General features: G+C 57.0%; 1 protein-coding gene across 5 annotated transcripts; it reads right to left on the bottom strand.

Moving 5' to 3' along the window:
* Window positions 1-422: 422 nt before the first annotated feature.
* KIAA0513 (KIAA0513 ortholog) lies at window positions 423-24,122 on the bottom strand. 5 transcript variants are annotated; one of them, XM_085071402.1, is made up of 13 exons: window positions 23,972-24,122; window positions 10,212-10,690; window positions 9,415-9,514; window positions 8,943-9,016; window positions 8,762-8,832; window positions 8,083-8,290; window positions 7,718-7,758; window positions 7,194-7,272; window positions 6,640-6,717; window positions 5,169-5,198; window positions 2,748-2,828; window positions 2,386-2,480; window positions 423-2,274 (listed from the first exon to the last, which is right to left on the bottom strand). In XM_085071402.1, the coding sequence occupies exons 2-13, from the start codon at window positions 10,547-10,549 to the stop codon at window positions 2,225-2,227; spliced, it is 1,245 nt and encodes a 414-aa protein (XP_084927528.1). In that variant the 5' UTR covers window positions 10,550-10,690; window positions 23,972-24,122; the 3' UTR covers window positions 423-2,224. The 5 variants fall into 5 exon arrangements, with proteins under 5 accessions (XP_084927528.1, XP_084927527.1, XP_084927526.1 ...); XM_085071401.1 differs by lacking the exon at window positions 23,972-24,122 and adding an exon at window positions 22,122-22,725; XM_085071400.1 differs by lacking the exon at window positions 23,972-24,122 and adding an exon at window positions 15,655-15,834.
* Between the last annotated feature and the right edge of the window lie 2,446 nt (window positions 24,123-26,568).

Here is a 26,568-nt window from a genome sequence, read left to right as displayed (position 1 = left end):
GGCCACATGGAGACCCGAGGGGATTTGATCTCTGAATTCTGGCTGGAAGATGGCATTCCCAGCCTGTTCACCTAAGGGAACATCTTTTTATTTTTTTCTTTTTAATGAGATAATACTGAGTAATTGATTTTTAAACACACTGAAATCAGATGTCCCGAGGCCAGAGCAGGAGCCCAGCTCTGCTGTCAGCTCGGCGGCCGCTGGCAGAGAGGGAGAGCACAGGGGAAAAGAAAATAAAAGTGAAATCTCCTTCATGTGCTTCTCTGGCTCTGGGGTGAATGTGAACATCTCTGTAAAAGGTGAAATATTTTTTTTCTCTATTAAAAAAATGGAGTATCAAAAGGGAGAAGCTGATGGAGGCACCACTGAGGTTGAAGAGGCAGAGTGGAGAAGCATCTGCTTAAAACATAAGACAAAAAAAATTCATTTTTAAGATCATTTATTCCAACCTCTCTCTCTCTCTGTCACCCCATCCTTCACACAGCCCCGGCTGAGGAGGGTTTATGGCTATTTTTTATTGGGGTTTAATTGTTTTTTATAGAAAAATACACATGCAAATAATATATACTTCAGCGCTGAACCTTTTTTTTTCTTCATGTTGGAAAAAAAAATAATAATAATAATAAAGACATGAAGGAGGATTTGGGAAAGACCTGAGTGGAGACAGAGACAGGGATGCCATGGGGATGGGATGCTGCAGGATGCTGAGCTGCTCATGGTCCAGCCCAGTTTGTCCATCAGGGATGTGTTCAGTGGGATGTAGGACCAAAATCAGCCCCTCAGCCCAACAAAAACCCTTCTCCAGCAACTCTGCCCAGCTTTGGGAATGGTCCAGGGAAAATCAGTGCTGGATCCATCCTTCCTACAAGACCCAGCACGGAGCCAGGTCCAATCCCCAGCAGCAAGGGCAGCCCAGCTTAGGTCAAAGCATCACTGATGCTTGGAAATTACACCAGAAGCCAAGAGCTACATGGAAAAAAATATCTTTTTATGCTATTTCCTATGGGATACAGCTGGCAGCATGGGGAAAAATGGATTGATGGGATCCTGAAGCCTGGACTTGTGCTCCAGGATGATGTTCTTGGGGTGAGACTCTTGGCTGTGCAGGGCTGAGGGTTCCTGACCCTGTCGGCTACTCCTTGAAAAGGGCAGCAGTGACATCCCCGTGTCCCCAGGGATGTCCCCAGCGATGTCCCCACGTCCCCAGCCTCTCTGCAAACGCCGTGCCAAAGTCCAAGGGGATCAAACAGATCTGCCAGCCCTCGAGCAGAGCAGGAGATGTCATTAAGACAGGGCTGCTTCAGGTCTGATGGATGAGCAGCTGCAGCCGAGAGCTGGGGAAGGAGAGGGCAGAGAGGAGCAGCCCGGGGAAGGAGGACAATTAATCTACTGCCACAGGAAGCCAGGAGGCTTTGGGAAATGTCACAATCCAGCAGCATCCCGACACTGACAGGCAGCAGGCAGAGGGATGATGCATTTTGCCATCTCCTCCCCAGCCAAGCAGAGCTCCTCTGCCTCCTCTTCCCGCAATCCTGCCCGAGGCCATGGCTTGTTTCCTACTGATCCAGGCTAATGACATGGAGCAAACCGTTTTCTCTTTGCCCAGAGGTACAAACCCACACAGGCAGCACGGTGAAGGCTTCCCAAGGGGAGGGTTTCCCTCCCAAGGAGCTGCACACCGAGGATGGCAGCAGCCCTCAAGCCCCTCAAGATTCGCACTGCCCACGTCCCCAGAGAGTGGTGACAACCCTGGAGACACCACACAACCTGATGCAGCCCCACCTCCCTGCCTCACCTCCTGCATCCCTGCAGCAGCTCCAGCATCATCGAGGGAAAGGCAGCCTTGGACACTCTGGATTTACCACCAGAGACCACCCCAGCGCTTCACAGCACCTGGGGGCTGCACAGCCACACTCCCTCTGCTTTCCCCTCGTGTTTTTGTTCTGATTTTAACCAACAAAAGTCACTTTTGGGGACCGTCTGCTCCAAAAGCCGAGGCGGGAGGGTGTGGCGAGGGCGGGGGCTGTTCGGCTCCTATGTCTACAGGCTGCCCCGGGGCAGCTCTAGAGTTTGGTGGATGATCATGCAGGTTTTATTGCAGCTCGTGTGTGGTTGGTTTTGCACGTAGCCCAGCTTCAGTCTCAGGTAGCCCCGGAGGTGGGCTCTTCTCCGCTCCCCACCCCTCCGGCCGCTGTCTCTCCGCCGTCACATGCCGGCCAGGCGGCTACTCCGCGGCCATCTGCTCGATGTGGTCACTGAGCAGCTTGTATTGCTCTGGGAAGGAGAGAGAAAAGGGCTCTGGGAGGCTGTTGGACCATCCCAACCATGCTCCATCCCTCCAGGAATGCTGGAAAAGTGATGCAAATCCCCCAGGCTCTGCCCTACCTTCATCCAAGTTGCCGATGGTCGCCTGCTTCTTCAGGAAGTCGCTGCAGAGCTTCTTGCTGAGGCCGAAGGCCAGCATGTTGTGGATGAAGGTGCTGAGGGAGGACAGAGGTGGCTGAGAGAACGGCCAGGCTGCCCCTCCTTCCCCCCACCTTCCTCCTGCTCTCCACACCCCTTGGCCCAGGCATGGGATGATGCTCAGCTCAGTCCCTGGGATGTCAATAAAAGGGGCAGCAGCAGCTCCCAGGGAGAAGCACAAACATCCTCTGCGCCATTAGGGATGTCCCCAGCTGGGCAACATCTGGCAGGTGTCCCCCCTGAGCAGCTGGTCCCCACGGGGACAATCCCCACACCCCACTCACCCCAGCTGCCCGAAGGTGATGTTCTCGTTGAAGCGCAGGCTGTCGTCGCGCTCCTCCTGCGTCATGTGGCACCACTTCTCCCTGCAAGGGACAAGCCAGTCTGGCACCACTCTGTCACCACTGTCACCCTGGCACCCCCTGGCTGCTTCCCCCCACCCTGGGCCACGTTGCTGGAGGACAGGAGGGCACCCAGAGCCCCTCAGAGGACAGAAGGGCACCCAGAGTGTTGGATGAGTTCACAACACGGATCCACCCGCAGAGCTCTTGCCCTGGGGCAAAGCAGGAGATGCTCCAGGGAAAACCTCATTCAGCCTTGGCTTTGCCTGGAAAGGCCCTGATTAAGAGGTAAAAATAGCGCTGAACCCTCCAGCACAGAGCTCACCTTGGGAGAAGGAAGCAGGGGACGGCCATGGCAGCAGGGCTCTGCTGGAGCCACCCAGCCTGGCAGGGTGACAAAGCCACACCAGGCACCTGTCCCTCACCTGCAGCAACTCCCGAATCCCGACCAAGCCGCTTCCCAAACATACCTCCCCCTCCGACAGGGCGGGAGCTCCCAAACCCCACCCCCGGCCCTTTTTGGGGCAGACGAGCCAAAATGCCCTGAGGATGCCCCGGCTCCGCTCCGGCTCCCTGCAAGCGCAGCATCGCCCTAAGGGACGGAGGGGTTAAAGCTCTGGGTGTTGGCAACCAGCTCTGGGCGGTGGCAGGAGTGGCCATCCCGGGAATAAAGCCTGTGCCACAGGGATGTCACCGCGGTGGTGGCAGCAGGGCTCAGTGCATGCACGGGGACTACAGCTCCACCGTGAAGCCAGCCCCTTCCCGAGAGTCAGGTGAGGGTACAGCCAAGGGTGAGAGGAGGAAAAGCGAGGAAAAACAGGGATAGGCAGAAGAAAAATGGAGGAGAAGGAAGAGGAGAACACCAGGAGGAGAACAGATGTTTGCAGCTCGCCGGAATGCCAAGCAGGAGTGGGGAGCTGTGCTGGGGGGGAAATGGGATAGAGGAGGTTTCACCCTAAATTCAGTGAGGTTGGCTCAGCCCCAGTGTGGCTGGAAGTGGAAGAGGATGGGTGCTGAGCCAGACCCCAAAATCTGAGCCTGTCCCCACTAAATCACCCCAACCCCGATGGACAAAGTCACTGAGCTGAACCTCCAGCCACCTCCATTATTTACAGGGCTCTGGAAATGAACACAATGTGTTTAAGAGGATTCTTTTTAAAGAAAAGAAGGTGTAATTTCTCCCAGATAAAGCTCAGGATAGCAAATAAAACCCACAGCCAAATGGAGAGGCTGAAAGGCGAGGGGAAGAATCGAATTAAGGGGCTTTGAAATCTGGAAGCAAAACTTCACAGACCCCCTGGCTCACTCACAGAAGATGCATGTTTGTAACTCTTTTTTTTTCTCCCCTGCTTTTTTATGTTCTTGAGGGAGGAAGAAGGGAGGAAAAACATTATCAAAGTGCACCCCGAAAAAAAAAAATTTGGCTGCGTTTCTGGCTTATTACTGGAGAGCAAAATGCCTGGGAAGAGGGAAAACCCACATGTGGCTCCACTCGGAGCCTTTGATCTTCACACTGGCCCAGCGGGACAGGCACAGGGGTGAGGAACCCCCCGGGCTGTGGGGTTGTATTTTGGGGTATCCAGGGAAGTCTTGCCGTGCCTGGAAGTGAGGAGAATTCTCCATCAACTCTTCCAGCAGCAGCGTTTCAACCCCTGCACAGCAAACCCCAGCAGCGATATTTCCATCATCCCTTTGCCAGGACACTCCTTAGCCCCACGGAATATTCACTGCCAGGCTTCCCAGAGCCCTCATCCTCTCGCTGATGCCACCACTTGGAGGGATTTGCTCCCAAATCCCACACACCAGCAGGAGAGTGGTGACTGTCCCCTTGTCCCAAAGCCAGCTCGGGGTGGGGATGGATGTGACCCCAAGGACAAACTCCCAGTCATGACATGCAGCCCCCCAATTGCATTTTTAATTTTCTTGCGGGATGGCAGCAGAAAAGTGCATTTAAAAAATGGCAAAGGACCAGCTTTTCCAGCTGGCAAGGGATCCCCAGCACCTCTGAGTGGCAGCAGAAGCCAGGAGCAAGCGGGAAGGACAGGAGAGGGAGATGCTTTCTACACAAAGAAACTCAGTTCGTGTCCAAAACCTGCCCAGAGGGATGTTTCCCGGCAAGATATCACAGCTTGAAACCATCCAGGCTCCTTTTTTACAAACCACATGAAAGAGGAACCGATCTAAACCCCTCTGGCCCTCGGGGAGGGTGATGCTCATGCTCCAACCTCCATCAGCCATTCTCCCTCCACAGAGAAAAACCCTTTCAGAGCCCCCAAAACGCCTTCCCCTCCTCCCCAGGGCAGGATCTGGACCTGAAGTGAGCGTCAGCCTGTGGAAGCTAAGGAAGGACAGGGACAGACACACCTCTTCTCCTCTTCCTCCCCAGTGTTCCCTCTGGAGCGGCGGCAGAAACGGGGCCGACAAGAGTGGTGCGTGAAAAGGTCATGCAAGACAGAGGGATGGAGGGGAACGGAGAGAAGAAGAGACGGAAGAAGGTCGTTAGAGGCAGAGAGAGAGGAAAGAGAGAGAAAAAGAGGAGTTTAGTTCTGATTCCTTCCCCACTTCCCTGCCCGCCCCGCCCAGAGGAGAGAAAAAACCACCGGGATGGTTTCCCCAGGTCTCGCTGCAGCCCTGGGAGGACGAGGCCACCCTAGAGAGGTCCTGGATGCCACAAGCCCATCCCCACCGGCCACCTGCCATGGCCAAGGAGCCACCTGGAATTCCAAAACCTCACCAACCGCCTCCTCCCTCCAGGGGTTTCAATGCTCAGCCTCCCAGCTCACTCCGAGCGTCCTGCCTCCTCTCCAGAGGATTTGGGGGATTCACCACCACCTTCCAGCCCCCCCGAGACGCTCAGGATACTCCAGGCTGCACTTCCCAAAGCTCATTTGTTAGTCAGGCTTGCTCCTGCAGCCGAGGCAGACTCAGCCATCAGATTAATTGGGAAAGGCACTCGGAGCAGGGAGCAGCTGCCGGTGGCGTCTGTCCTTGTGAGACATTTGCTGCTGCTAATTTGGGGTTTAATCAAAGCAAATGCAGTTGTGGTTACATTACCGCTCGGTAGGCTCTTCCCCTGCTTGCTCGGGAGGAAAAAAGGGAAAGCAATAAAGGGGGAAAACAGGGATTGATCGGTGAGCTGAGCCTGGCACAGCATCCTGGGGTGTGAGCCAGGGCTGCTGCGGCTCAGCTGGGATTTGGGGAGGACAGGGAGGGGGGCTGGCTGCTTCAGAAATGCTGTCAGCACTCTGGAAAGGGGTGGTTGAAATGCTCTGAGTGCGGCAATTCCCACCCTGGATCTCAGAGGCTCAGGGCACTGCACAGCCAGCAGGGAGTGGGGAATCTCCTTGAGAGAGGTGGGAATTGCTGGAGCCCTCTGTGGTGGAGCAAGAGATGAGCACCAGCCTGCACCTCCATGCCCAGGAACAGCCCCTCTGACAAGAGCAGCCCCTTCCCTGGCAGGTTTATCCCAAATTTCGGGGCTGTCAGTGCTGCCATCACCAGCTCTCCTTGCTGGCTGCAGGTTGTCCCTCCTGGGGACAGCTGGGACACAGGACATTCCCTCAGCACCAACAGCCCGAGCCCTGGCTGGGATTTCTGGCCGCACCTCTAGGGCTTTTTTTCCTCCAAAAATGCTGCAAAACACGCAGGAAAATCACCACATTCCCAAATCCCTACCAGGCCGTGGATCTCACCACCCCACTGCCCAGCAGGTTTCCAGTCAGGGATGGACAGCAGAGCATCCCCAGGGCTGGTCAAGCTTGGGGCTGTTGTCACAAACACCCTGGGGGGCTGGAGGGGACACGGAGTCTCCTTTTCCCACGGGGACATGTCCTACCTGGTGGTGGGAGATCTCTTCCTGCGCTCACAGTGCACGGCGTCGAAGAAGGCAGCGTTCCAGAACCTCAGGTTGTGCCTGCAGGACGGAGGGAGGGAGATGCTGGGAATGGCTGATTGGGTTTTTATAATTAGGGTGGTGAGGAACAGGGTGCCCAGAGAAGCTGTGATGCCCCTGGATCCCTGGAAGTGTCCAAGGCCAGGCTGGAAAGGGCTTGGAGCAACCTGGGATAGTGGAAGGTGTCCCTGTCCAGGAATGGGAAGAGCTTTAAGATCCTTTCCAATCCAAACCATTCCAGATTCTACAACCTCACCCAGCCTGTCCCTGAGTCCTCCCAAGGGTCAGGATGAGCCAAACAAGCCTGGCATCAGAAACATGGCTGAACAAGCCATGCAACAAATTCAGTGCATTTCTGGACCAGCTCTTTGGCGGCTGCAAACCCTCTCACTGACACAAGGGACAGCTCTGTCAGGGGCCCTTGTGAACATCTGGCAACATGTGGCCAGGAGGACAAACCCCTCCCCAGGCAGGAGCCACCTCACCCAGGGCTTTACCAGATCGGCTGCTGCTTGAGGTGCATGTACAGGTAGATCTTCTCCCCTTTCTTCTCCTCCTCTGGGCTCTGCAGGGACACTGTGGGGACACACAGTCAAGGTCTGGGCTGCTCCCACCTTCCCACCCACGCACAGATTTTGTGCCCTCGCCCAGTTTGGTGGCTGAGCATCTGGGATGGTTTGCAAACCAAAGCCTCATCCTCAACACATCCACAGCAACAGAAAGAGGAGCTCTGAGTGCCCTTGGAGGGCAGGGGTTAACCCTGATGGAGGCAGGGATGGCCCAGGAGCATACTGGAGGAACTGGAGCACCAGTTTGGCAGCACCCACAGCTGCTGGGGGGAGACTGGTGCACCACGAAAGCTCAGTGGGTGCCCAAACCTCTGCAGCGTGTGACACTGGGGACAGGATCCTCACAGGGTGAGTTGTGATTGGCATTTCCAACCCAGCCCCAAGGAATTCCAGCATTCCCAACCCTCTCTCCCTCCCCAGGGGTGCCTTGGCCATGCCCTGGCTGCACTCACCTGTCTTCTTCAGCTTCTCCTTTGGTTTGTCCTCACCTTCCCTGTGGCACAGGAATGAACGTCAGCCCCAAAAATCCTGTCCCCCCAACAGCCCACCTGGCACCCCCATTTGAAAGAACCCCTGCTCCCATCCCCAGGGCCAGAGAGGTGACAAAGAGACAGTGACATCCCTCCCATCAGACCAGATCACAACCCTGGAACCACATAACTCCATGGCTGTGGGACACAGGACTCCCAGACCACGAGGTGACAATGACTAAAGCACAAAGCACAGGACCAGGGTAGAAACATGCCATGGCAGCCCCTGGCTCATGGTGGCCCTACACAGCCCAGCCCACCCTGCCCACCCAGGGAGTGTCACCCACTCGCTCTTTTTGGTGGCAGGACCCTTCAGTTTGGTCTCCAGGCCCCCAAAGAAGCCCTTGACGTTCTCTGTCTTGGCCGAGGTGTTCTTCAGCAGCCTCTCTGCGATGTCCTTCTTCTCGGCCAGCCAGGTGTTGGCTGACTTCAGGTAGGAGTCGATGCTGCCCGTGGGTTTCTCCTTGGCCTCCAAGGGCAGGGCGTGAGGTTTCCCTGGGGAAAATGTGCCAGGAGCTCATGGATCCCATGGTTCTGAGGGCTGACAGCTCCTGGGGATCTGCACCCAGCTAAACAGTGCATCACTGAGTGATGGAAACAGCCAAAATCCCATCCCAGCTCCTGTAGGATTTTGTTTTCATCCTCATCATTCCCATTTTGGATTAAAAATCCAGCCCCCCATGGAGGAGTGAGCACCACACACCAAGCAATAAAACAAGGTGTTTCTGGGCTGGGGTGTTCCCATCCCACCCCGGGCTCTGGTTGTCATGTAAAATATTCCTGGCTGGAAACGATGACAAATCAGCATCACCACCCCTGGCTGTGCCAACTTTGCATGGATTCTGGGCCACGAAGGCTCTTTTCCACTTCATTCCAGCTCCACCATCACCCTTCCCATGCCCAGGACACATTTCAAACCTGTCCCCAGCACCAGCACAGCCACCCCAGGGATGCAGGTCGCCTTACCTATGTAGTAATATGTGAAACACATTGTCATGAGGTTCTTGGCAGGGCTGAAATCATCCATCTGATGACACCTGGCATGGAGGGAGGGCTCAGTGAGGTCACCCCGTGATGAGAACCCAAACCCAGCCCTCAGGGGCTTTTGGGGGTCTCCAAAATCCCCCAGAGTGCCCCCAGGACTTACTCGAAGAGCACGAGGGCGAAGGACTGCATCAGGCGGTAGAAGGTTTGCTCCGAGACGCACTTGGAGTTGCAGCGCTGCAGGGACAGAGCTCAGGGTTCAGCACAGCACCAGGGAAAACCTCAGCTCCCCCCGACCACCCACCAGGGGAGAGAGAAAAAGAGCATCCATGGCTGGCTCTCCCCCTCAGAGACAGCGTTCTGCCTGTCTGGGTTGTTTTTTTTGGGGAATAGGATGTGTCGGAGAGCTGGTGGGATTTGATTTTAAATAGAACGAGTGAATTCTCTCCCACGTTGCACCAAGGGTGGATTTAACTGCCTCAAAATGTGTTTATTCACTCTTCTATCTCCCTCTACTGTGGTTCCTCGCTTTCCTTGAGTTCCTGTCCTCTGAAAATACTTTTGTGGGATATAGATAAATCCCCCTGGCCTGGGGCTGTGCAGGATCCCTGCTCCCTCCCCATCGCTCTCCTCACCTGGGCGCTCACATATCTGGCAAACCACTCCCTGCCCTTCCCGTTCTCGCTGCTGCAGAGCTCCCCAAACCTGGCCTTCTCCTCTTGGTCCAAATCCTCTCTGAAACAGAGAAAAATTTAATAAACATCATTAAAGCCAAGGATGTGACCGACACCCTCCTCCAGCCAGCAGAGCTGCACTCATCCCTCTTGGCATCAGCATCCCAGGGAGGAAGGCAGAGGAAGAGGAGGAGAGGAGCATCCATTTTGTCATCCCTTGTGCTGCTCTTTTCTTCCTCCCTGGCAGGAGGGAAACCAAAGGCAGAGGGAGAAGGGAAGAGCCAAGGACAGCGCGAGCAGAAGCTGAGCTGCAGACAGGCACTGAGCCCCAGAGCAAAAACAAGCCCTGTTGCTGCTCCTCACGCTCCGTTTCCTCCATCCAGCCTGACACGAGGAGTCACAGAGACCACAGCAGGGGATGCAGGGCTGGGGACACAGCCAGGGCTGGCACAGGGGACACCTGTGAGCTGCTGGCATTGCCAGGAGCATCCGTGGGGACAGGAGATGGAGACTCCCAGCACGGTGACACCATGGCTTGGGAATGGGGAGGGAGAAGGGAGGGTGGGAGATGAGCTGGGATGTGGCCAGGATGTGACAAGGAAAAAGCCACATCCCCCTTAGCACCGAGGCTGTGGAGTGACAGCCGAGCTCAGGGAGGGACACTTCACTGCTCCCGGAGTGGGAAAGCAGCCAGATCCAATCCCACCCCACGGGATGTCCCCAGCATGTCCCCAGCACGGCCAGCCCTGCTCACTCACCCCCCGGTGAAGATCTTCTCCACGTAATTCCTGATGAACTCCCGACGCTCAGCCGTGGCCTCGTCCCGCGCCGACTCCGTGCTGTGGCTGGAGGAGAAGGACTCGTTGGAGGAGGAGCGGCGGTAGCCACCCCAGTGCCTGGGAGAGTCCCCCATGTCGTTCTCGCTGTCTGCTGACTCGGTGGCATCGCTCTCCTCGGCGGCCACGTCCCCTGTGTCCCCCGGGTGGCCGTTGTCGCTGGGAGCGGCGGGAGGAGCGGGACCCGAGGGGTCACAGGCGGGCGTTTCGGTGTCAAAGTCAATGAGGTTCCCCACGGGCACATCCAGAGGGGCCTCCATGGCTCTCCCGGGGATGTGGCAGTGTTGGGGACACTTGCTCCTTGTCCTTGTGCCCTCACTGGGGTGCTGGAGCCATCGCTGGCAGGGTGCTGGCTAAGGCAGGCAGGAGCTCTGGGCAGGGGACAGGCTAGCACAGGACATCTGAAAGACAGAGGGAGGACAAGAGTGACGACAGGGAACTGCCACCATGGACCTTGGGCAAGGCCACCATCCGCAATGTCCCCAGGATGCCACCAGCAGTGCAGGGACAGGCAGGGATCACCAGGCAGACCCAGCTGGCTCCTCTCCACCAGCCACGTGAATCAGCAATCCCATGGAATGCTCGTGTGCTCGAGAGGGTTTTCCATCCTTTAGCCCAGAAAAGGGACAATCGCAGCCCCAGCTCCACGTGTCACGTTTGGGATGTGACATCTCACGGCCTGATTGGCAAAACTGGGCTGGCAGGAGCCAGCAGCTGGCAGGACACTGGTGGTTCTCCAGAGCTGCCCTGACATCCTCCTGTCCCTGGCCTGTCTCTAGTCAGGGTCTATCTGACCCCGTTTGGAAATGGGATCATCGCCGGGATGGAGCATCCCAGAGTTTGACACACATAGACTAGAAAGGGAATGCTGGAGACAACAGAAACTGTGATGGGATGAGGATACAGTGGTCTGGACTGCAATTAAGGGGTTTGGGATCCACCCCAGATTGCAAAGGTCCTGCAAGGGAGGTACAGAGAGCACAGGGATGGGGATGGACTGGGATAATCCAGCACACCCCACCCTGAGCAGCACTGCAGCAGCTGCTGTGCAGCAAGAGGTGAAGAAAACCACCCTGGAGCTGCCTCTGTGTCAGAGAGTCACTGATGTCCACAGTGAGGGTGTTCCTGCCCCAGGAGGTGGCAAAGGACATCTGAACCTGGTACACACTGCAGCATCTGGGCACAGGGAGCAGGGACAGCAGCACAGGTGACAGGTAACAGTGACAAACCCAGGGTGGCACGACAGTAACACTGACACAGCCCTGCTGCCTTCCAGGGAACTGATCCCAGGACACAGGCAACCACCCCCACAGCAAAAATCCCCCAAAGGATCAACGTCCAGCTCATCAGACAAGCAGGAGTTCAAATAGAAACCAAATCTGACATGTTTCACCAAGCACAGCACAGTGGCCCTGGGCAAACAACCTCTGGGATGCAGGAGCAGCTCTACCCACAGCATCCTCATCCCCATCCTCATCCTCATCCTCCTCCTCCTCCTCCCCTGCAGAGACCCACTGGCCAGCGAGGGGAGAACAACTCCCTGAGCATCAGAGAGCTCAGCACACGGCTAGGAAAAGCCCCTGTCCCCCAGGGACAGCAGGGACAGGAAGAGAAGTCACCTCGGGTGGCAGAACTCACGCAGTCACCTCTGCTGGCAGCCATCCCCTCACCCTGAGCCCCCAGCACACACCTCAGGCTGGCTCCCAGGGAGCTGCAGGGACACTGCTGCACTCAGGGAGCTGCCAAGGCATCGGCTTTGGGGAGAGCAGCAGCCCAAGGCTGCGGCACAGCAGGGACTGGCAGGGTTCCCGTGGGAGACAGGCAGCTGCAGCCTGGCTCGGCGTGCCTGGCAGTGTGACACCCCAGAGCACCCCTGCAGCTGCAGGGACCTCGCTGTGCTCCATCCATCCATCATCCATCCATCCATCCAACCCACTGCCCCTTCTCTTCCCACTCCCACAGCAGCTGGAAAGTCCCTTTTGGCACTGAAGGAGAGAAGGCTTCAGGGAGAGCTCAGAGCTCCTTCCAGGGCCTAAAGGGGCTCCAGGAGAGCTGGAGAGGGACTTTGGATAAAGGCATGGAGTGACAGGCACAGGGAATGGCTTCCCACTGCCAGAGGGCAGGGAGAGATGGGATATTGGGAAGGAATTCTTTCCTGGGGGGGTGGTGAGGCTCTGGCACAGGATGCCCCAAGACCCTCTTGGAGAGAGGATTTGGAATTCAGCCCAGCAGCCCCAGGGAGTGCATCCCACTCACAGGGGGATGGAAAGGGTTTAATCTCTCACTGACCAGCTCAAGGCAAAGCCCTGTCCTTGAGCAAAGGCCACCAAAGGTGTTCCAAGCGCTGGCAGCTGCTGGGGGTGCCCAGGCTTCCCAAAAACATCCAGAGGGGGTTGGGTTCTCAGCACAGAGCCCAGGAGAGCTTCAAAACCAAAGCAAGCTGCAACACCAGCCCTGTCTCCACTCCACTACCTGCTCATTGCTCCAGCAGAACAAATCCAGGGAAGGAATAGCCAAAATAGAAATCCAAGGGCCTCAGGTCCCACAACCAGACAGCTGGAGACACCAGCCCAGGAATTCCATCTGTGGATGTGCTGAGAAAACCCACAGAAAACCCAGAGTGCCCTGAAACTTTGGAAAACTCCTGTTTTTATTAAAAGGAAATGCTGGGGTAGATGTGAATGATTCACCCATAGCTGCGTATTTATGTGCAAGCAGCTTTCATCCATGACCTGCCTTTGGGTCCAGCATTCCTGGCTGGATCTCCCAGCATCCCCAAGCCCTGCATGGAGTTTCCCCTCAGGGCTTTTTCCAGGTGTGCTGAGGTTGGGTTTGCTGCACACCTCGGAAATGAGATCCAATCCCAGTTTGCTGCAATGGGAATCCCAGAGGGAGCAGGATTTGGCCAGGCTGTGGCTCTCCTCTCCTCTCCCCCTCAATAACAGAGTCCCAGTGAGTCCTTCCCAGCCTGTCCCCAGAGCTGGATGACAAACTGATAATCTCTGCTATCAGCTCAGGCTGTGGGTGACATCCCACACAATGACACTGTTTGAATGTGGATCCTACATGGAGACAGTGCTCCAGCCTGGAGCTGGCAGGGATGACTCAAAACCATAACTAAAGCAAAGAAACCTCTGGCTGTCTCCTCCCAGCCTCATCCCTGCAGTCTGACACCCAGACATGAGTCCAAGGGCTCCGAGAAACCCTGGGAACACTCAGCTCCAGGGAAGGGGAAAAGCCACAACTGATATTCTTGCAGAACTTGTCTTGGCAGCCCAGAGGGGACAATTCTGCCTCTTTGGACACAGAGCAGGGACACAGCCACGAGGGGACAACTCTGCTCCTTTGGACACAGAAACAGGGACACAGCCACGAGCTCTGCAGAGAGCTCTGGTGTCACATTCATGCCAAGGGCTGTGGATGCCAAGGCTGCCTTCATCCCGCTGCTGTGCGGGGGCGAGGGATGCTCACGTTGGCAGAACCCGGCCTGGCCAGGGCAGTTTGTGGCCCGTGCTGCAGCACCGGGGATGGAAACACAATTTAAACACATCCCACGTCTCTTTGCCAGCTCTGCCAGGGCACAGATCTTTCCCACCCTGCGGGAAAGGGGTCAGGGCATTGCTGCCTCCTCCCACGCCATGTCCTGCTGCCCTGGGGAGGAGGCAGCCCCGGTGCAGGGGGACACAGGCAGGGAGTCACCGCTGCTGAGGGACTGGCACAGTGCCACTGCTCTTTGCTGGCACTTCTCCACGCTGCGGCCCTCCAGGGAAACCCACGCTGGGCACAACGCAGGGGTCCCGGGGGCTTGCACTGCCCTGCCACGGGGCAATGCCACTTGCTCCCGGCGGTGGCACTGCCCGGGGACACGCACTGCACCCACGGGCTGTCCCAAACACGTGCCACCGCGGGAGCGCAGCCAGCCCGGCAGGGCTCTGCAAGGGCACCCTGGGCACGGCTGAGTGCCTGCCAAGGAAAACTCCCTGTGCCGGGAGGGAACAGCGTGTTTCCTCCCAGGGAACTGGTCAGTCTTGTTCCCTCGTGTCCCTCCCGCGGAGAGGGCAGGGTCACGGCTCTGGGATGCAGACCCGTTGAGTGCCAGATCCCTAAACCCACCCTAAATCCAGAGCTGCCGCTCCTATCCCCCTCCCAAGTGCCCCGGTGAATTTAAACACACCAACCTGCTCGCTTAAACACATCCTGGGACTTTGGACAGCCAGAGCTCCTCCCCGCCGGGTTTGCTGTCCCCGCCGGGTTTGCTGTCCCCTCTGCAGATCCGCTCTGCTCCTGTGCCAGGACACTCCTGGCTTTATCAGGGAAGCTCAAGCTGTGCCCTGGCCGAGGCACAGCCGTGCTGCAGCACTGCCCACAGCTCTGCAACTTCAGGATAGCATTCCCTGGATACCGGGGGGACTGGGCTGGCACAGGTGGGGCAGAGCCAGAGTCAGCTCCCAGCTCATCCCGGGCCTGCAGGGGGTCCCAGTCCCTGATGAGGGAGAATTTTTGGCCAGTGTTGGTCCAGAGGGTCTTTTCCCCAATGGCATCTCCTCTGCTGGCCCAAATGTCGGGGCGCTGCTGCCTTCCAGCTGGATCCTTCCCCTTCCCAAACCCAGCTTTAGCGCCCACCGGGCACCGACAAAACCACCGCCGAGCCCTCGTAACGGAGCCATTTCTACGAAATCGGAAGCCCGGCGAGCTCCCAGCTTGCCCCGCTTCCCAGAGAGCCTTTTCCTTTCCCCCCGCTGCCATCAGACACCAGATGGCAGCTCCCCATTCGCCTGGACTTGAGAGGGGAATTAAATGTCTCTTGAATAGCCCTGCGCGGCGCAAGCCGGGCTTTTGTGCCGAGCAGCGGTTTCTCCTTTCACCCTTCCCAGCTCCCACACGCCCACATCCCCCTCCGCATCCCCAGGCAGCCCCGAAATGGGGCTACTTAGCCTGCAATTCCCGTTTTAACCTGGCAAAAATTCACGCCGGGGGCCATGGCAGGATGTGCTGTGGAAATGAGACCCCGAAAGGCACGCAGGGAGGATTTCCCTGCCCCGACCCCACTCAGCCCCCCGTTCCCGCGGGAGATGCTGCTTCCAGCCCCTGCGGAGGGGTTCGGGATGCAGCCGGGAAGGAAGGATTTGCTGATGGAGCCTGGGGACACCGGGATCACGGGGAGACCCCCCATCCTTGCCGGGAAGCATGGATGCCTCCAGCCGGACGCGCTGAGCTCCGAGAGAGGCGGAAAGCAGCGGGCTGGCACCTCCCGGCGTGCGGTGGGCACAGCGCACGGATTACAGCCCGGCCGTGGCCAGGCCTGTCCTCACGCAGGGTCACGGCAGAGCCGCGGCATCCCCATCCTCCCTCCCTCCGCCTTTACCTGCAGCCCGCAGCCTCGCAGCGCCTCGGTTCCCCCGCGGCTCAGCGGCATCCGGCCCGGGGCTGGCCGGCGTGGGCTGCACGCCGGGAGCGGGCGATGGAGGAGGCGCAGGGACGCGGCGATCCCTCCGTCCCTCCTTCCTTCCCTCCCTCCCTCCCTCCCTGCGGAGCCCCAGCGCATCGCGGTGCCCACGCACCACGCGCGGCTGCGCGCACAGCCCGCCCGCCGGCGGACGGCAAAGCGCCGGGAAAAGCTGCCGGTGGGGTTTGGCCACGCTTTGCACGGCCGGCAGAGCTCCGGGAGAACCGGGATGGACTCGTTCCTGCGGCACCGGGCCGGTGTGGAGCGGGGGAATTGCGTGGGGAGGGCTTCCCACGCCGGGCATCGCCCCCCGAAAACAGCCTGGCTGAGCTGTTTGGCATCACCCCCCAAAAACAGCCTGGCCGAGCCCCCCTGTGCTCCCTGGCGTCGGGAATGTGGAGCAAAATGAGGCAGGATCCCTGGAAAAGGGGAGTTCTCCAGCCTGAGGAGCTGCACGGGCAAATATCCCAAATATTAACCAAAATGATGCAGGGTCCCCATCAAAAGGGGTGTTCTCCAGCCCAAACAAGCTGAAGTCCCAGCACATGCAGATATTCAAAATATTAACCAAAATGACGGGAGGTCCCTATCAAAGGGGAGTTCTCCTGCCCAAAACAGCCTAACTACCTGCACATGCAGATATCCCAAATATTAACCAAAATGATGGGGGATTCCCATCAAGAGGGGTGCTCTCCAGCCCTAACAAGCTTAAGTCCCTGCACATGCAGATATCCCAAATATTAGCCAAAATGAGGTGAGGTTCCCATCGAGAGGGGAGCCTCCAGCCCAAAACAGCCTAACTGGATGTTAGGAATCACCCTGACATCTGGGATATTAACCAAAATTAAGCAGGATTCACATCAAGGAAGAACTCTCCAACCCAAAACTGCCTAACTCCCTGCACGTGCAGATATCCTAAATATGAATCAAAACTAGGCAGGATCCCCATCAAAGAGGGATTCTCCAGCCCTTTGCCTCACCTTTAGCTGGTGTTTAGGCCTCCCCACCACTCAGAGCCCTGAGGATTGTGAGTTTTCTGCTCTGGTCCTCCCCAGATGAGCCACTTAGGGGGAAAAAAGTGCCAGGTGAGATCAGAGGGGAAGGAGGAACTGGGGTGGGAGCAGCTCCTGCAGCAACGGGACAAGGGCAAAGCTCAGGGGAATTACTGCCAACCCAGAGGGCAGTGCTGGGGTCTGGGAGAAAAACTCCAGGGGTTTCATGGCAGGAGATGGGAAATAGGGAAAGGCTGAGCCAGCGAGGGGAGACAGGAATCCCCACATCAGCCCAGAACCCCTGCTCCTGCTTACCCTCCCTGCCCCAGCATCACCTTTTCCATGCACCAGAGCATCCCCCCTGGCCAGGCAGACAGGGATTGCTGACCCAGTGCAGCCTGCAGGAGCAGCAGCAGCAGCCAGTCCTGCCCTGATCCCCGAGGGGAGCACAAATCAGAAAGAACAGCATCCTTCCAATCTCTGCAGATGCCATGCAGGGATGGCCAAGGAGCAGCAAACTGTGTGATCCCAGGGAAATATCACTTGGGATGGGAAATGCAGCAGCCCTGGCACAGCCTGGCCAAACCCAGCAGCTGCTGCTCAAGGGCACCCTTGGAAAAAAGTCCAAACCCTCAGCTGTGTGGCTTCCCAGTCCTCTTGAGCCAGGCTGGAGTGAGGGAGGTGGGTGAGTCACTCCTGCCACGCTGCATCCTCGTCAGGAGAGCTCTGATGATGCCAATTAGTGTGAGAGCACTCATTGCCCCCTCTGTCCCCACACTCGTCACCATCAGCCCACGGAGGGAGCAGCGCGCCTGTGACACAACACTTGAGCTCAGCAGAAACCCAGGAGCATCACTAATTGACTGCCTGCCCAAGGTGATTATTATAATTAAGCCAGACTTCAGAAATTGCGAGTGACATGGAAAAAACACCTCCCAGCTCTCCAGTTCTGATCTGACACGATGGGGAGGGTTTTAGTGCCTCCCCCTTGCCAGCTCGTGTCGGTTGGGTTTTCATGTGGATTCCTGGTCTTTTGTTTGTTTTTAGCTGTTTATTCTGCTCTTGAGGATGGATTTGGAGCATGAGAGATGGAAATCTGGGAATACACATATTCCTGGCGCCTGGAAGTGTCCAAGACCAGGTTGGAGCATCCTGGGACGGTGGGAGGTGTCCCTGACCATGGCAGGGGGTGGAATGGGATGAGTTTTAAGGTCCCTTCCAATCCAAACCATTCCATGGTTCTATGAAGATTTTCACCTCCTCCACTGTAGCTCACAGTCGTCCCCAGAAATTCTTCACCTTAACAAGGAAAGGAGAGGCCCCAGGCTGCTCACCAGGGGTCAGGTTGGGTTATTAACCCCCTGCACCAACACGAGATATCCAAGGTTTTCCAGGTAGAAATCTCTCCGCAGTAGTTCCCCCAAAACACACTCCTGGCAGATTGACCCTTCTCCCAGCTCAGAATTATCTCCTGCCACCTTCCTAAAACCTCCTCCTGGGGGAGTGACCCCTGTCCCAGCTCCACCCCCAGCCCAGACCCATCTCTGGCCATCCCCTGTCCTTGGCCCATCAGGACACCCCTGACCCCGCTGGGGCCACAGCTGCAGCTCTGGCTGGCACAGGAGGAGCTGCCGGTGACGTGGCTGTTCCTCCCCTCATTCCCTCTGCAGACAAAGGCTCCGGGGGCGGCTGTGTCTGTCACACACCACAAGTGCCCTATTTTCCCTATTTTCCCTATTTTCCATCTCATCCCAGCACAGCTCCAACAGCAGCAGCTCCACAGCCACCCTCGCATCTGCCAGGGGTGGATCCCAGCAGCAGGAGGGAGGCACAGGGGAGGTGGGTGCTGAGCCACGGTGACATTCTCAGCAGCTGCAAGGGGAAGCAAATCATTTGTGGAAGTTGCTGAAGTCCTGCCCAAAAAATTGGGCAATTTTTTGCTTCACTGCCCTGAGTGGCAGGGCTGGGGACAAGGGGCAGGGGAAGAGCTGGCAGAGCCAGGAAGGAGCCAGGGGGTTGATGGCAGAAGGATCCCAGAATCACAGAATATTTTGAGTTGGAAGTGATCCACAGAGATCATCCAGTCCTTTTCTGGCCCTGCACAGATCCCCCAGCAATCCCACCCTGTCCAAACTCTCCTGGAGCTCTGGCAGCCTCAGGCTGTGCCCATTCCCTGGGGAATTCAGTGCCCATCACCCTCTGGGGAAGAACCTTTCCCTGATATCCAACCTAACCCTCCCCTAGCCCAGCTTTGTGTCATTCCTTCAGGTCCTGTCCCTGTCACCACAGAGAAGCTGCCCCTCCACTTCCCACTGCAACACAAAATCCTGTAAGGAACAACAGCCGAGCAAGGCTGGGGAGAAACAGGATAAAAACTGTGATAAAAACCCCAAAGCCCAGGTCCTGTAACCCCCCAGGGCCATGCTGACCCCATGCCTAAAGAGGGGCAGCTCCTCTGGGCAGGGCTGTGCCACCAGAGCCAAAGCACCTGGAGAGGGACAGGGGCAAGGAGAGGCTGCAGCACCACCCAGTCACTGGCATAAAGATGAATTAATTCATATTAAAAAGACACACAATATGAAACCAACCAAGCCCCAAAGGATACTCACCCTCCACCATCTCATGGGCTAAAAGATGAGGTTCACCCTCCCCAGAGAAGGACAATGCCGGGTTCCTGGTGCTGATCTGTGCTCCAGAGCCCTCTCCCAGCCCAGAACCCTGTGCCCAGCCCTGGAGCTCCTGGCTGCTCCCTGAGCCCTCCAACCCAACACCCAACTGAGGCACAACGCAACCGAGCGTTGCCACACCACGGAGGGTTGTGACACAGCTGCTAAAAACCTAAATAAGCCGCTCTTCCAGACTGACCCTCTGCAAATCCCTCCTAATCCAATCTTGTTTGTGGCATTAAGTCAGACCCTCCCATACCCAACGCCCCTGTCTGCTCAACAGTTGGGGAAATCCTCGTGTTTTCTTCGTGCTGGTTGAAGCTCTGATGAAGAAGCCACCAGAGCTTCCTTCTCCTGATGTGTTGGGGTGTTTGGGGACAGGAATGCCTGCACTGCCAGCTCCAAATCCCACTGGCACATCCCCTGCATGTCACACCAGGCTGGGCATGGAAAGCCTCTCCCTGTGCCAGTGGGACACAGCCAGGAGCTCGGCTTGGCTGGGATTTATGTGCTTTAAAACAGAGTTTCCTCCACCTTATCCAGACACAGGGGGAGAGCTGGAGGGGACAAACCCTGCTCTGAGCTCCAGCTTCCCCCATAAATCCCAGCTGGGATTTACAAAACAACCCCCAAACCATATTAATTTGGTGTGTTGTTCCCACAGAAGGTGCCAGAGCCACGTTCCCCACCACAGCTCGGAGCTGGGGATGCTCTGCCCTCCCCGAGGCCATCCCACAGATGGATCCCACGCCAGGAGGACACCACTGAGCAACACGGGGTTTGCCACAGGCTGTCACAGCCACACTCCTCCGTGATGCTCATTCCTCCAGGGAGGAGAAAACCCTTCCCGGGTGTCCCCAGGGTCCTCTCGGTTAGCAAACATCTGCCACCACACGTGTCAGAGCAGCTCAGCCAGGCAGGCAGGCGGCAGCCAGGAGGATGAAAGTGTTATAATTACCCTCAGCCTCCCTGGAATCTGCAGGAAAATCGTGCCACGGGAAAGGAAACCTGTTTTATCTTCCCTGAAGAGAAAGCCGAATCTATTTATAAAGGGAGACACAGGTGGCCAGGCTGGGGCTGCAGGAATGAGGCTCTTTTCCCTCTGCTTCCCCTCCAAATAAGCCTGGATCAGGTCTGGATCCATCCAGCTCAGCACAGGAACACCCTCAGGGATTTGCAGCCACCACTGCTGCCTGCAGGTCCACATGGGCCTGGGGAAGAGCTCCAGAGGGATTCAACCCACGGCAAACCAGCCCTTGGAGCATGGAGAATCACCCGTGGAGCAGCAGCAGCGGTGCAGCTGGGAGGAAGGAGGTTGGTTTTCCTCCCTCCCGCCCATTCCAGGCAGTGGGATGGGCAGGAGCAGCCCTGGGGCTGCCGGGAGGGCAAAGGTTGCAGCAGCAGCGGCAGTGACAGCTCGGAGCTCTGTTGTCGCAGTGTCACCGGGCTGAGGTGGCAGCAGGGACCTGGCCAGCATCACACGGTGGCTCCCGCAGCAGCAGGAGCCTTGGGATGGCAGGATACACCAGCTGTGGCAGAGGATCCATGCCCTATTCCTGCTTTTATTCCCAAATCCTGACAAAGATTGGATCCCTGAGCAGGCCAGCTTCCCCATCCTGTCCTGAGCATCCCACTGAGGTGTGACCTCCCTGCTGTCCCAGCTGCCCTTCCCAGTGTCACCAGCACCCTCTGCAATCCCCCCGTGCATCCCAGAGGGACAGGGAGGACCAAAGAACCACTGCATTTCCAGACAGGGAATCACTGCATCCCCAGGGAATTCCACCCCTAACTGCTTTGCATGAAGATCTTCCAAATTCGTGAGCAACAAAACCAAACAGAGGACAAGAGCGATGAAATGAACTCCAGGCATGAAAGGCAACTTCCCCTCCCAGTCCTGCAGCCCCCTGTGATGGGCTGTGTTCCCTCTGGGAGGATGGGATGGATTGGGATGGGAAGCAATGGGATAAGACAGGCTGGGATGGGATGGAATGAGATGCCAGTGCCAGTTGCTCCTAAATTATTATTTCTCAACACGCACCAAATCTACCTAAACCAAACTCATTTCCAGTTGTGGGGTGGAACGAGGCGATCTTTAAAGTCCCTTCTAACCCAAAGCATTGCATGATTCTCTGATTTTACCCTCCAGAGCTGCTTCCCTGGCCAACCCCCTGTGCTCTCTGGAAGCTAGTGTGGGATGTGATTTCCCTCCCAGCTCTCTGTTTGTGCAAAGCTCCGCCACATGCCCGGTAACAGCCCAAAAAGGAATTTATAAATACCGTCTTTGGAGGAGGCAGCAATTGTCACTCCAGCCATCTGCCAAGCCGGCAGCCAGGCAGGGGAGGGACAATAGAGGGGACAGGTATGTCACAGCAGTGCCATGGATGAGCCCCCGAGGGTCTCATGGGAGCCACACTTCCACCACTCACCCTCGGGCTCGTCCCGCTCACCACCCAAAAAATCGCCGAGAAGTTTCCAAACTCCCCAAAACACGCCAAGAAGTTTCCAAATTCCCCCCAAAAACCGCCAAGAAGTTTCTAAACTTTCAAAAAAAAACGCAGAAATGTTTCCAAATTCCCAGAAAAAACGCCAAGAAGTTTCCAAACGCCCCCAAACTTACCAACTTTTCCCATTCCACACCTCCTTGCCGCGGCTTTGCCAGGCGGGATCAGCACCCACCCACCCTCCAGCCCCACCCTGCTCCCGGAGGAGCCCCAAAAATTCCCTTTACCTTCAGCCGCGGTGCTGCTCCGTCCAGCAGCGTCCGGCAGCGGCGATGCCCAGCGTGCCCAGCGTGCCCAGCCCGGGTGGCACAGCCTGGCGTGCCAGGGACTCTTCCGCCACATTTACCGCTGTGCAGTGATCGATCGGAGCTCCGGGTGACACAGCGAAAGCCAAACAAGGTGAGGCAGGGATGCTTTTCCCTGTCCCCGGGTGCCGCCCGCCGCTCCGTGTGCCCAGGGCGGGACTGGAAAGACCTGTCGGTGCTGCTGCCGGAGCCGGAGGGCACGGCGCTGGCGGGAGAGGTGTGGCACAGGCCAGCAGGGCTGCTGTCACCGCCCCTCGGCTGTCACTACGCCTGGCAAAGCGCTGGGGACACGTTGGCAGCCGGCTGGGCGCATCCCACATCCCAGAGAGTGAGCGCAGAGCTGCTCAGCCACGGGAATGAACACATTTAACCCACCCTGGAGTCAGGCTGGACCTAACCGGGACCCCAAATGCTCGAGGAGTCACCCCCCATCCCAAATCCGGGATGCCCCGAGGCAGCTGCTCCCAATCCCCATCTCCCCCTGCTCCATCTGCAGCACAAAGCTCCTGCAAACCAGCGCAGCCAGGGGAAAAAACAGGAAAAATAATGGGGGAAAAGGCAGCTTTATTTCACCCTGACATTTAATAACCTTTATTGCCCTCTGGGCAGCAGTTTCCCATCCCAAGAGCAGGGCTGATCTTCCTGCAGGCTGGAAAAGCTGCTCCATCCCCTCACCCTGCACCAGAAACCCCAAAAGGGTTCCAAAGGCACAAACCAGAAGGAAACGCTTTGGGATGCCAGGATTGGGTTGATCCCTGCAAACCCACAGCTCTGGAATTCACCCCACAGCATTCCCAGGCTGCCGGGGAGGTTTTCCAGCACTGAGGTTGTACAAAAGGGACACAGCAGAGCATCATCGGGTGAGGCACTTACCAGGCAAGGGGGAGAGGCGCTGACAACTCGCGGGAGGCAAAAAAGAGGAATTAATGGTGCTGCAATTCCCACTGCCTCCATCATTAGGGGAGGCAAACGCAGCCGAGCAGCCTCACTCGAGTGCACAGCGTAATTTGTTTTGAGTTGAATGTCATCCTGCTGCCCAGAGATGGGCTGGAAAAGCCTCTGGTTGTATCAGGCACGCTGCAGGGAAGGTGGGAAGCAAAGGAGGGGATTTGAGGAGTTTGATGGAGGGAAAAGCTCAGCTGAACCTGGGCAGTGCTGCTGATGCAAGAGGCTGTGGCCTCTGGAGTCAGACATCACCCCCAGGAGCTGCTGGCTAAAAAATACCTAAAATCAGCTCGATATTTAGCAGAAATCTCTCGTGAAGGTGTCAGGAAGGTTTTCTCCTGCCCAGCGAACTCTGCACACTAAAATCAGTATCACAATATCCTGCACAAAGCAATGGCATCACCTCACCCCTAACCAGGAATTTCGGGGCAGCAGGGCAGAGGGAGAGGGTAAACCCAGTTTTCTCTGGGATTGAGTCTTTTCTTGGAGCCCTGAGCTCTGCACAAGAAGGTCGGGATTTTCCCCAGCCTAATGTGTTTCCTCCTCAGGGCCTCTTGTTTGCACAGGCGGCTGAGAACATTTCCTCCTCCCGGAAAAGCTCCGGAGGGAGCAGCCCGGCTGGGAACTCACATCCCTGACTTCCCAAATCTCCAAAACACCACTGAGTCAGGAACCAGATCCACCCAGCTCACCCCTCTTAAAACCTGCACAGCTCCCCTGCACCTCCTGCTCCTGGATTTTAATCTGAGCCCTGCCAGGCTTGGGAATTCCACTCAAACTGGTAAAATCCAGGTGCTGCTGGAAGAGAGAAATAATAAAATACAGACCTGGGGGGTCCCACGGCAGCAAAATCGCTGTTTTTTCCCTGCAGGGCTGGAACAAGGAAGGGCTAAACCACGCTTGCTCCAGAGCACAGGCAAACAGCTGCTTATCACGGCGCTGGCAGCCTCAAGGCTATTGCAGGGTGTCAGGAAAAGTATGATTCCTCTCTGCTCCCGGGAAAGTTTCTATTTTTGGCCCCTCCGTCACAGGGAGCTGCTGCCTGCGCCCGCCATGGGCTGGGAGAGCAGCCAGCCCTGCAGAGCCCCTCGCTCCTGCTGCCAGACTCACTGGGAAACCGATGGGATTTGGGGCAAACAGGCAGTTTTGGTTCAAGCTGCACGATCCACACTCATCTGGCTCAGAGAGGAAACTGCCAGGAGAGCTCAGAGCCCTTCCAGTGCCTAAAGGGGCTGAAGGAGAGCTGGAGAGGGACTGGGGACAAGGGATGGAGCGACAGAACACAGGGAATGGCTTCCCAGTGCCAGAGGGCAGGGATGGATGGGAGATTGGGAGGAAATTCTTCCCTGTGAGGGTGGGGAGGCCCTGGCTCAGGGTGCCCAGAGAAGCTGTGGCTGCCCCTGGATCCCTGGCAGTGTCCCCTGGACAGGGTTTGGAGCAGCCTGGGACAGTGGAAGGTGTCCCTGTGCACGGCAGGGATGGAATGGGATGAGCTTTAAACTCCCTCCCAACCCAAACCATTGTGGGATTCTGTGATAACCCAAAGCTCAGCTGCCAAGGGGCAGAGCCAGACTTCATGCTGGACATTCCAGTGACACTTTAGGAGTCATTGGTCATTTTCAGGCTGGAAAATGGTGAATCCTGTGTCCTTGGGGGACAGAAAGAGCTGCAGCTGGCCTGACCCAGTGCTGGTGACAGCCCTGTGCAGTGGTGAGAGACCTTCTGCCAACACCTTTGTGACACTCCCTGCACCACAGCTCCCGTGGCCAAAGAGAACAGATCCATCCATTCCTCCCTCTCTCCCTGGCTCCACTTCCCAGCCCTCCTCATCTCCCCTGGCTGGTGAGCTCCACCACACCACTGCAATGCCCAAACCAGCACGTGCAAAAAGCCCATTTTTGATGAATCCATCCTGCCCAAGTGCGAGATCCGTAATTGAGGGTAAAATTCCATCCAGGGTGCGTTCCAGCCCTGAAAATAGCCCGATAAATGAGCTCAGCTCTTCGCTGGTTGACTCAGCTAATCCTTCAGCTGCCGCCAGACAGCTTTGATGGTATCTTCTCTCCTCGGGCTCCCTTTAATGCCGAGGCCGAGCCGTGGCAGCTGCAGCGCCTCGGTGCAATTCCTAATCTGCCTTTTTTCCTGGCTGCACCGCTGCACAGAGGTCGCTGCCGCTGCCGGCTTGATTTATGAATATGGATTTTGTTGGTTAAGCCATTAGGAGCGGTGATGGAGCAATTCCTCGTACATCCTGCACCGCCGAGTGCCTCATTTGCAGCCCGCGCGGCAGAACGTTCCCCCCGCGCCGCTGTTCATGCAGGGAAGATTATATTCGGGCTTTGTCTGTAATGCTGTAATTCCACCTCGCCTCCCTGAGCCATCTCCGGTGGGAAACAACCCCGCCGCGGGCAGGGGAGAGGTTGGGGAAGGAAGGGATGAGGCAGGGAATAAGTGCCCAGCGGGAGGAGCTGATATTCCGCCCCAAAGGCTTGGGGGAAAGTGTTAAATCTGCTGCGAGCCCAGCGGGGATTCTGCTCTGACTGTTTGGGGTCTGCCCCAGCACTTCCATCCATCCATCCATCCATCCATCCATCCATCCATCCATCCATCCATCCATCCCTCCATCCATCGGATGCCCAAGCAGCAGTACCGAGGATTTGGGATTCTCATCCTGCTCTGCTCCCCCGGGAGCAGCATTTCCACCCCTCCAGGGCACAGTCCCGAGAGCAGAGGCTCCAGCAGGGCTGTGGGTTCCCCAGGGAAGCCCAGAGCGGCTGGATCCCTCTCTCCTCTCTCCCCAGGTCGCATTCCCTGCTCCCGGGTCAGCACGTCCCAGCCCCGTTCCGCAGGGCTGTGCACCGGCGCGGAGGAAGAAACAGGCTGTGCCCGGAGGCCTGGCTGTGCAATTAGAGAAAACAAAGAGGGAGAGGGGAATTGTGCGCGGCGCGGCGGGGCTGCGATCCAGCTCTTGCTTCCTGCCTCCCAGCCCTGCCTTTTCCCGTCCGCTTGGTTTGGAGAGGTGAAGGTTTTCCTGCAGCTGCCCCCGTGTCAGGCGCTGCTCAGCACAGGGCAAATTTGGCACCTTCTCCCTAAAAATCAGCACCAGCCAAAAGGTGGGCAGGGATGAAACATGCACGTTATCCATGAGGGAAATTTTGGGAAGGTCCCAAGCGAGGGAAGGTTCCTCTTCACAGCAGGCACGACCCTTGGAAAGGTGCACAAGGAATATCCAAGATCTCTCTTTTCCAGAATGGCAGAAAATTAGATTTTCATGTTATTAATCCAAGAACTCCTAAATGGAATGGATCCACCCAGCTCATCAGTCAGCAGCATTCCCTCTTCGTTAGTTTTTAATTAGCAGGGACACGCAGGGGCTGAGCCAGGGGACATCAGGAAAATCACCCCAACAGGCTGGGAGCAGGGA

Source organism: Lichenostomus cassidix, chromosome 11 (genome assembly GCF_008360975.1).
Source record: "Lichenostomus cassidix isolate B80296 chromosome 11, HeHo_3.0, whole genome shotgun sequence".
NCBI lineage: Eukaryota > Metazoa > Chordata > Aves > Passeriformes > Meliphagidae > Lichenostomus > Lichenostomus cassidix.
This window is presented reverse-complemented; position numbering and strand designations above follow the sequence as displayed.

Coding starts and splice junctions, on each gene's coding strand:
- KIAA0513 (XM_085071402.1), bottom strand. CDS start 10,549: ATGGAGGCCCCTCTGGATGTGCCCGTGGGGAACCTCATTGACTTTGAC. Junction 7,273..7,717: donor GGAGAAGCTGAAGAAGACAG/GTGAGTGCAGCC, acceptor GTGTCCCCACAG/TGTCCCTGCAGAGCCCAGAG. Junction 5,199..6,639: donor AAGAGATCTCCCACCACCAG/GTAGGACATGTC, acceptor CCGCCGCTCCAG/AGGGAACACTGGGGAGGAAG.